This window comes from Dunckerocampus dactyliophorus, chromosome 16, assembly GCF_027744805.1.
Source record: "Dunckerocampus dactyliophorus isolate RoL2022-P2 chromosome 16, RoL_Ddac_1.1, whole genome shotgun sequence".
Classification (NCBI taxonomy): domain Eukaryota; kingdom Metazoa; phylum Chordata; class Actinopteri; order Syngnathiformes; family Syngnathidae; genus Dunckerocampus; species Dunckerocampus dactyliophorus.
Genome location: NC_072834.1, coordinates 19,933,406 through 19,943,472, shown reverse-complemented (window position 1 = coordinate 19,943,472; position 10,067 = coordinate 19,933,406). Strand labels below are relative to the sequence as shown.

The 10,067-nt window shown below is 42.3% G+C and overlaps 1 protein-coding gene across 2 annotated transcripts; it reads left to right on the top strand.

The window, feature by feature from the left end:
- The first annotated feature begins 79 nt into the window (after window positions 1–79).
- Window positions 80–8,932, top strand: nle1 (notchless homolog 1 (Drosophila)). 2 transcript variants are annotated; one of them, XM_054754150.1, is made up of 13 exons: window positions 80–410; window positions 734–878; window positions 1,004–1,224; window positions 1,480–1,559; window positions 1,642–1,718; window positions 1,800–1,897; window positions 2,346–2,538; window positions 2,615–2,750; window positions 5,285–5,331; window positions 5,407–5,609; window positions 5,712–5,871; window positions 8,276–8,346; window positions 8,438–8,932. In XM_054754150.1, exons 1-13 carry the CDS (start codon window positions 244–246, stop codon window positions 8,448–8,450), a joined length of 1,611 nt encoding a protein of 536 aa, XP_054610125.1. In that variant the 5' UTR covers window positions 80–243; the 3' UTR covers window positions 8,451–8,932. The 2 variants fall into 2 exon arrangements, with proteins under 2 accessions (XP_054610125.1, XP_054610126.1); XM_054754151.1 differs by lacking the exon at window positions 80–410 and adding an exon at window positions 478–623.
- Window positions 8,933–10,067: the final 1,135 nt, after the last annotated feature.

Genomic DNA, 10,067 nt, shown 5'->3' with positions numbered 1-10,067 from the left:
AGCTTGTTTAGTTCTGTGGCTAGAGGAATGTTACACGCTTAGAACTCTTACTAGAAGTCACTTGGTCAAATGGATAACATTGCCTCTTGCGGTTTCTTTGTATGGGTGTTTTAATGTCTACCTTTTAGAATGGCTTCAAGTGGTGAAAGGCTAACAGGAGAAAGAGTAGAAAAAAGTCAACACGTTCCTTTTAATCAAGCAGTGATAAGCCATTAAATTACAGAGATGCTATAACTTTAAGAAATGAGCGACTTAACGGGCGCTCTTTTCCGCAATCCACTTCCCCATGATTCCTTGCGCTGGTGGCCTCTGTCTATGGGCGTCAGCGAAGCGTGGGGCATCTTCGTCCGACAGCATCTCTGTACACGTACACACGTGGGCACAGTTAATGCACGTTTTCCTCGTCTAAGGTAATGTGTTAACATTTTTGTAGCGATAATTGATTGTCGTTAAATGTAGAACGACAGACGTGTGTGAGTAATGGGTGATCATTTTGTTGCCGCTATTGGTGCCGCAAAACAAAACAAACTACGAGCTACCTGAGCTAGCTTGACAGGCGGGCACAAGCTAGCTAGCTTGTGATGCTAGCAATGACTTTTGTTGCCAAGTTTGAAGACTTGTTGGTGTGTTCTCTCAACGTATATGAGTCTATTTAAAGTGTAGTAGTGAGTTTGTTGAACGTCTTTTGTGTACTTCGATCTCCGTATTTAATAATAAAATCTCCGTATCTCAGGTATTTGAAGATGAGTGAGGACGTGGAGCGGCTGTTGATTCAGTTCCAGGACGAGAATGGAGAGATTCTGGGCTCTCCATTCGATGTGCCTCTTGACATCACTCCTGACAAACTACAGCTGGTCTGCAATGCACTGCTTCAGAAGGTAAAATACGACAGGAGGCTGCACACACTAAGTCTAAAAAGTAACCCAAGCATTTCCCCGTTTTGCACGATTTTTTTTATCTTCGAAGTCCCAACTGTATTATTCTTACCGTTTATTCGGTGTAGGAGGACCCGGTGCCTTTGGCGTTTTTTGCTCGGGGCGAGGCGGAGATTGTGTCCAGTCTGGGCTCCTGTGTGAAGGAGCTAGGGGTGGAAACAGAGCAGGTTCTGCCGGTGGTGTACCAGCCCCAAGCTGTGTTCCGGGTCCGAGCCGTGTCCCGCTGCACCAGCACCTTACAGGGACACACCGAGGCGGTCATCTCCACTTCTTTCAGTCCCACTGGCAAGTAAGTGTCACATGCAAAGGGCTCTGTTGCTTTACAAATCATTGTTAACTGATCTTTCTTTATGTGCATTTTGTGGGGTAAAGTATCAGAGATTGTCCTGACTCTTTTTTTTTTTTAAATTGGTCTTCTAGGATTCATTCTATAATTGACAAAATGGAGGTCAACAGGAACACATTTTTTTTAATGCAACACCCTCCAGCCGCCACAAAAAGATACATAGCATTGTCTTATTGTGTATAATGTTGCCATTTTTAGATATTTGGCCAGCGGTTCAGGTGACACTACGGTGCGTTTTTGGGACTTGACAACAGAGACGCCGCATCACACCGCCAAAGGTACACTATGAAATTGGTACACCAATATATACAGTACATGCAAATATTAGTTTTGGAGATGAATTGTGACAAATGATTGCAGGGCACACACATTGGGTGCTGAGCATCGCCTGGTCGCCTGATGGCAAGAAGCTGGCATCGGGGTGTAAGAACAGTCAGGTGACTTCCCAGCACGCACACCATCTCATATGCTTCGTTTTATATCAAGTGTTTGTTGTGTTATCTTATAATTTTTTTTAGATATGTCTATGGGATCCAGTGACTGGCACACAAGTCGGGAAGACCTTGACTGGACACACCAAGTGGATCACTTGGCTTTGCTGGGAGCCTCTCCACCTGTGCGCATGTTACCTCTTTTATATGAACTAACCACAGCTTTTCTAGTCCCTTGAGCGGTCTGATCATTTGCTAAATATATAAATAGCAAAGTCGCTAAGCTGGCAACACTTATCCCTCCTGCTACATCTTCTTATTCTCTGGCAGACCAGGTGCGTAGGGGGTGTGTTCACAAGCAGAGATACAGGCAGCCCCATTTTGTGTTTTTGTGTGTTTGGATGAGTCTGGTGTGGAAGAGCATGCTCTCTGGCCTTACAAACGGACAACATTCCTACAGATACATATCCAAAATCTTGTTCAAAGTCTTCCCAGAAGCATGTAAGCTCTTGTAGCTGCAAATGTGGGGGAACAACGCCACATTTTCTGTGCATTTCATGTCCTGTGGCTGTCCCAATACTTTTGTCCATATGTGTACGTAAATGTAGTGTTTCTTTCCTTCCCTCCGTTCAGCAACGCAGAGTGTCGCCACTTGGCCAGCAGCTCCAAGGACGGCTCGGTGCGTATCTGGGACACGGTGTTGGGACGCTGTGACAAGATCCTGACGGGACACACTCAGTCGGTCACATGCGTCAAGTGGGGCGGGGACGGGCTTCTCTACACGTCGTCACAGGACAGGACGGTCAAAGTGTGGCGAGCCAAAGATGTAATTCTTCCACAAGCCGCGAAAGATAAAGTCAGCCGAATATGTGCTGTACTGTACGTGTTTTTGTCTTTTTCAGGGCGTCCAGTGCAGGACGCTGCAAGGCCACGCCCACTGGGTCAACACGCTGGCTCTCAGCACCGACTACGTGCTGCGGACTGGAGCGTTTGAACCGGCAACTGCCACCATCAATCCCCAGGACCTGACTGGATCATGTAAGAACGCTTGCAGGTGAAATCACATGCACCATACACTCAGCGGTGTCATGAATGGGCAGAACACTTCTTGTATCGTTCTGGAAACTTTCCAAGAGAAATTAAAACACTCAAGTTTCTATACTAAATAGTGGGAATTTATTTTTAAACATAGGCTAGTGTTTCACTACCTTTGAGCCAAGACTTGTCTTACATTTAGAAAAATCCCACGACACCCCATCGAACTAAAATGTTCTATGAATGTTTTCTGGCCTGCCGCAAACAGATTTGGCACTACCTGCTCATAAACGCATCATAACATACCCGGCCTGCCAGTAAATAAAACTACGGCGCAGTAGGGATTGGACTTTGATGCTATATTTAGCAAGTAATCAGACCCTTCTCAATTAGACATGGGCCGGTATGAGATTCTAGTGGTATGGGAACCTTGGGCAAAAAAAAAAAACACTTTCACAGTACCATAATTACAGCTTGAAAATGTGTTATTTGTTAGAGAAAAAAATTAAGTGAAAGCAGTAATTTCATAAACACTATAAGAGAAGATGATGGAAGTGGAATATTTGTATTTAAAATGAATAACAAAAATAACAAATTCTTTCTAAATAAATAAGAGGCAGTTAATGCAGTCGTCTTCTGTGGCTAATCCTGCAACTCAAGTCACTGCGCAATAAATATTTTCTTAGAAAAAAAAGCTAAATGCAGTGAAATGGCTCAAGATGGTCACAACAAATAATAATAAAAAAAAAAAATCATAATATTATGTTACTATTTCATAGTGGTGAATGTGCAGGTCGCACTTTTTCCCCAAACTACTGTGTCCTGGTCATGTGGTTGTTGTTAGGATCTGTTGCCAAGTGTTTGTTGCTTGCCCAGTGGAGAGTAAACGTCTTATACGTACATGTCGACCAACAATGATGACAACAGCGCCAACGTGGCAGCTAACGCTGGTGTTAGCGGACTGTGAGGAAGAACACAGGATGCGACAAAGTATTTCCACGTTGTGGCCGTACGGTACAGTTTAACGGACAACGAAGATGACAACGAAGCGACAGAAGAAGAAAGTTCATTTGGAGCTCTAAACCTGTTTTGTTGTACTCTTCACTTTTTTTATTAATTTTTTTAAAACTCGAATTATATTAAATTATAACCCCCGTGCTTACAAATACACTGTAGATTGCAGTCCTGTGGGAAAAAGATGGAAACTAGGCATGGGCCGGTGACTGGTTTCAACATGTGACACGGTATGAAAAAGTCACGGTTTTAAAACCACTAAAATTTTCCTTCACACTGTTCCTGCGGTGTGAGAGAAAGTGGAGGTTCAGAATCGCCACTACGTGGAAATACTTCATCACATTCTGTGTTATTCCTCACAGTCGAAACTGGGCTTCCATGTGTTGAAACCACAAGCGGGGGCTGTGTTGCCAAAAGTCGGGCAACTTAACCATCGAGGCATAGAAAACGCCAATGTTGGCTGCCTTGTTAGCATGGAGCGGCGCTGCTACAACTGTGCTGTCGTCGTCGTCGTCGTCGTCGGTCGATGTATTACTTGCGACGAGGGTCACCAAATGTGGAGATGTGATTTGATTCAGAACAACACAGGAGCAGATCAGTGCTATAAGCCCTTTACTTTCCACTGAACTTAATAATAATGTAACATTATGAAATTCCCTGTTGACGTTTTATTTTTAGATGAATTTAAAAACACAAACAAAAACCACAGTGGGACCTCGGTTAGCGTGTTTTTTTTTTTTTTTGTGAAAGTCTAAATTTACACAAAAATTTGCCGCGGTTTGCATACATTTTCAGGTTATCGAACAATATGCCGCTTGTCTTGTCATGTTATTAATACTCCGTGTGAGTCCAACTGTGTTCTAAATGTATTTTTATCACAAAACGTCCTTGTTGGCGTCCTATTACAGTAGCTTGTTAATACGTGTAGTTCTAGCTGACAGTTACGCCACAGGTCTCACAAATGTGAACACAAAACATGTTTTTATAGTTTTACAGTGATAGTTTTCTGTATGTAAAACTACTTTAAATGCCTATAGATGATTAATAAAAGGGATAAATGAACATTTAAAGTTACTTTTACCTTCATTGAAGCTGTGATGATGTGATTCAAAGACACTGTGGCAGTGAGATAAACAGACACCTTGGCGTTGAATTCAATAGTGTTTCTCACCTTTTATCGAAATGTAACTTTCTTTGGCTCCATTTTTGATTTATAGATATGATGTCATAAATTCTTATATTATCGGTCCAGTGTTTTGTGTAAACTTTTGTGGTTTCTGGAACGGATGAATTGGCTTTACAGTATTTCTTGTGGGGAAAACAAATTTGGTTCGAGTCGGACCTTCTGTAACAGATTGACACTAACCAAGGTACCACCGTAATACAAATATAATACATTAAACTACATAATAGACTAACCCGAAGGTCAACAAATGTCCTGTTTTCCTGTGAGTTTTCACTTTTTTTCATGAATTTTGCAACCAGAGTTTGTTTTTGTGTTCTAACAAAGCGTCTCCCTCTAGTGGAGGAACTGAAAGACAAAGCCTTGCAGAGATACAATAAAGTCCGGGTATGTATGTACATTATGTATTTTGAGTTAGTCTGTATCCTCTGGGAAACTTCGTAAACTGTTGTGGTTCCACAGGGTTCCGCCCCCGAGCGCTTGGTGTCCGGCTCAGATGACTTCACCTTGTTCCTGTGGAATCCAGCAGAGGAGAAGAAGCCCTTGGCCAGGATGACGGGCCACAGCGCCCTGGTCAATGAAGTGCTCTTCTCCCCGGACACACGGCTCCTGGCATCTGCTTCCTTCGATAAGTCCATCAAAATCTGGGACAGCCGCACGGGAAAGTAAGCCCAAGCAGCACTATTGTGTAATACCACGCTCATCCACTCGGTGATGCTCTCACACCTGCATCTGTCTATCAGTGAACCCGCCTTGTTCTCTGACAGGTACTTGATGTCCCTCCGCGGCCACGTAGGCTCGGTGTATCAGGTGGCGTGGTCGGCCGACAGCCGCTTGCTGGTGAGCGGCAGCAGCGACAGCACCCTTAAAGTCTGGGACATCAAGACTGGGAAGTTGAGCATGGACCTTCCTGGCCATGCAGATGAGGTGAGGGGCCAACGGAGCACCTGTCAAAGACACTTTACGGGGTTTGAAGTTCTTGCGTAGTCTTGAATATGGATGGGTCCCTAAGCTCTGTACCATCATTGTAATTAACCAGACTGAAAAACGTAAGTGGCTATCGGTGCCTCTTTTGGGTGCTAAATGAATGCGGATTGACCACCTGCAACAAGCTCTTGAAGGTGATATTGTGCAAGTAAGGTCTTGTATGTCTCGACAGAGGAACACACAGTCGGATGCTCTTTTTCTTCATTTATACCTTAATATGCGAACAGTTGTGCTCAATTCCAGTACCACACATACATTTTGCCGTACAGGTACGTAGCGCAGCACCGAGTGGATGAGTGGTATTAGAACATAGTCCTGCTTGGGCTTACTTTCCCATGCGGCCGTCCCAGTGCTGTCCACGACACAACCAATCATGGTCACGGCGAACAAGGTGCATTCAAGAACAGAGGAACACAGACAGGTTTTTTTTAATCCTTTATTTTAACCTCGTATTGGATTTCAAATTTGTATTGGTACTTGTATTAATTTGGTAATTGTAATCGTATTGGTAATTGTATATTTCTTAGCTACCTTTGAGTGTTAAGTTGCTGTGTGATGATTTTAGCTTTCTGTCTCAGATGACACTGAGTCAGACTGTTATATTGAGCAATGACCTCTTGCCATTTGGGTGGGTTGATAAGCTCGTTGTGAGTTTTCTCATAGCTCATGATTGGCTCCTGTCAAAGAGCTGCCTGATCCCCACGGATTTGTGTGCTCCACAATATGTCTTTTCATGACGTGGACATCTGCACGTTGTAGTCCTGTGTGGCTTTGCATGTCACAAACTTCTGTAACAATAAAAAGCCATTGTTTTTGGCTGAAACTTATGTTTTCCTTTTTAAAAGTACTGGTTCAGGCACTGCGTAGGCACTTGTACCTGATCACATAAAACGATTCCCAAGCCTAGTCTTGAATATCTGTTCCCGGTTGGGAAAGTGCTTTGTTTTGACCTGGCTCAAGTGCCACAACAAAAGCAAACGGTACTTAATTAAAACAAACTAAACCAAATTGTGCTAAATTAAACCAAATCCCAAGATTAACTAAATAATAGAATGTGTAAACAACGGCCAACAAAAACTACCGAACCAAACCAACATTCCAGGACCTGCAGCATGCTTCCAGTCTGGAGAGGAAGAACGTCAGCCAATGATTAGCTGGCAGCTGCATCTTAAATAGGGTTGGGCATCGATGGGAACCGAGACCAACATTGCAATTCTCCCGGGATCTTTGAAATGTTTTTATTCCGATTGCCCACTTCACAGATTGGAAGAAATAGCTGTGAACACCAACAAAGAAGAAGCCAGCAAGCACCAGTGAAGAAGAGGCGGCTAAAGAGTTTGGCTTAACTTTATAAAAAAAAAAAAAGAGTGGTTGGCTGCGTGCAATATTTGCAACACAATGATATCATCCAAAGGACGGTGCACGATCAACATGATTAATGTTCACACGTTCATGTGTAGAAATAACACAGTACCCAGTCTTTGTTGCGCTACGTCAGACTTCCTCTAAGCAATCAGAATTGAGGAAGTCAAACATTAAATGACGTGTCTCATGCTAACGTAATCGAGGATTTCAGGAAGCTAGCTGATGTGGAAGTTCGGTGTAAAAGGATGGGAGCTACAGCTAGGCAAGTTTATTCATTTGCACAGTCTCTCTTTTGGCAACAGTTTTATATATATATATTTCATGCCATTGAAACTAAATAAAAATTATTTTTCCTCATATTACGAGTTTATTCTCATAAAATTGCAACTTTTTCTTGTTAGAGTACAACTTTTTTCTCAATATTTTGACACTATTCTGGTAAAATTACAGCTGTATTTTTTTTCTTCTTGTAAATTTTCTTCTCCCCATAAAATTTTGACCTTATGTCTATATTAACACTTTTCCTCAACCTAATAAAAAAAAATGTTTTTTGTTTTCTCATATTGCGACTTTTAGAAATTAAGGTTTTTTCCTTTATTATTTCAACTTTATGCTATTGAAATGACGTTATTTTCCCTCATATTACGGCATTATTCTCAAAATCATGACAATTCTCTTTTTTTTTTTTTTTAATGCAGTTTTCATGTTAAGTTATATTTTTAGAATGTGCTGTGAGCGACAAACAGTAATCAGGCTGCACTTCGGACAACCCTGCTGTACCTTTTTGAAGGTACAAAGCTTTTATGATTGCAACAGTTCTGTTCCCTGGAACAGATTATTTCCAATGGGATAGCTAGTTTGGACATCTGAACAAATGTGATGAAATAGGAAAAAAAAAAAAAAGATCTGTCATTTGCTTGAATGTTTCGGGTTAGCCTGCTGACATGTTTAGGAACCTTTCATGTGTTCTAATGTACAGGTGTTTGCTGTGGACTGGAGTCCCGACGGTCAACGAGTGGCCAGCGGCGGTAAAGACAAATGTCTCAGGATGTACGTGAACTACTAAAACCTTTTCTGTCTTGGTCCAAGCTTTAAAAAAAAACAAACTATTCTCCCCTTTTTATGTGGTGTTTGTCTGCAGCTGGAGAAGATAGCCACATCCTCTCCTCATGTTCTTAACTTCTGGATGTTCACGTCCCCCACCACCGTCGCACGCCAAGAAACCTGACATCTGGAGTAGAGGTGGTTAATACAGTCTGTCACCTTTTTCTGTGTACGTCAAAGGGTTAATTAGGGTTAACACATGGAAATATTTGCAAGTTACTCAGTCAATGTATTTGACTGTTGGAAAGCCCGTCATGGTGACAGTCAGAATGTGAGGAATTAGCTAGCATGTGTGTTTCTCAACAATGTGAAGGTGACAGGTGAGATGCTAATTCCCGCCCCCACTCGCTTCACACTTTCCCTTGCAGTGCCAATGAGACTTTAATCTCCTCCTTCCTGCACTCAGGAAAGCAGGAAAGCCTGAACCTGCTGATTTTGTCCTTTTTTTTTTTTTTTTTTTTTTTTTTGGACAGCCAAGAAGCCAATTGACACCCGCTGTGACTATCTTTCATAAATAAACATTTCCGCCACACATCGTTTTAGTAATTACACCATTGTTTTATTTCAACGTACCACACGATGAAGTCTCCATATTAGTTTTTGTTTACCTGATTTTTTTTTTTTTTTTAACAGTCGTAACTATCGCACAGGTCCATCTTGCGCCAACACACACAGACACACACGCACGCGCGCACCAAGTAACATTTTGAAAACTGTGGTGCTGCTCAGGATGCAAAATGGGATCAGGTTTGCAATTTGGCAAAAAGGGGACTTGAAGGCTTGTGTGCAAGGCAGAGCGGTTTTCACTCGGCTCCAAACTTCTAAAATGTTTGATCATTGAGCCTCTCAGGTTCCCTTGTCACCATGAGCACGTGTAAACATGAAATCAGACATGAATGAGACAAGAGCGTCACCATATCGTCCGTTAGTGTACAAAAAGCTTATGAGGACATTAAGGATTTGTAAAAACACACTACACTAGTAACAACTGAATAAATGTAGCTTCCACCGTGTTTGCATTGCATCGCTCACAGCCGATTCTCGCCCAAAGCGGAACGAGTCGGCTTACATGAAGATTTAGCAGAGACTCTTGGCAAGACAGCAGCAAAGTGTGCAATACTTAAAGCTAACGTGCCAGCTACATGTGACAAAATGATAGATAACAAAAAAACCTCATACACTATATGGACTAAAGTGGGACGAGCTGAGCTCGAGGCCTGAATCTTTAATTGATTGTTTTTCATCCACAGTTGTCCCTTGCCACGTCGCACTTAGAGTTTCGCAGCTTTACTCGGTCACATTAAAAAAAAAAAAGACAAATGTCAATCATCTCTCGTTTATCGTGGTTAATTGGTTCCAGGCCCGACCACCTTAAATGAAATAACACCATATGGTCAGTTATACTCATACTACTTAATATACAAGCGATAATAAGACATATCTAACATGTTGGCATTGGGAAAGTTCCTTCTTGTAGCATCTCGAATATAATGTGGGTCGATCAGATGGCAGCGACGTCAGTCTATCATCCATCCTTTGTTTACACCAGATTGTGCAACTCTTGCGCACAGGCTACAGGATCACTGCACTGACACGAGACTGCCACTGCTTCATTCATAGCAGGCTACCGAGCTAACTAGTTAGTCTCCAATTTTTTGGTTTTAATT

Excerpts from the sequence above, each read along its gene's own strand:
- nle1 (XM_054754150.1), top strand. The coding sequence starts at position 244 with ATGAGCGACTTAACGGGCGCTCTTTTCCGCAATCCACTTCCCCATGAT. Across the intron at positions 879-1,003 it reads GCAATGCACTGCTTCAGAAG|GAGGACCCGGTGCCTTTGGC; the intron begins GTAAAATACGAC and ends TATTCGGTGTAG. Across the intron at positions 1,225-1,479 it reads TCTTTCAGTCCCACTGGCAA|ATATTTGGCCAGCGGTTCAG; the intron begins GTAAGTGTCACA and ends TGCCATTTTTAG.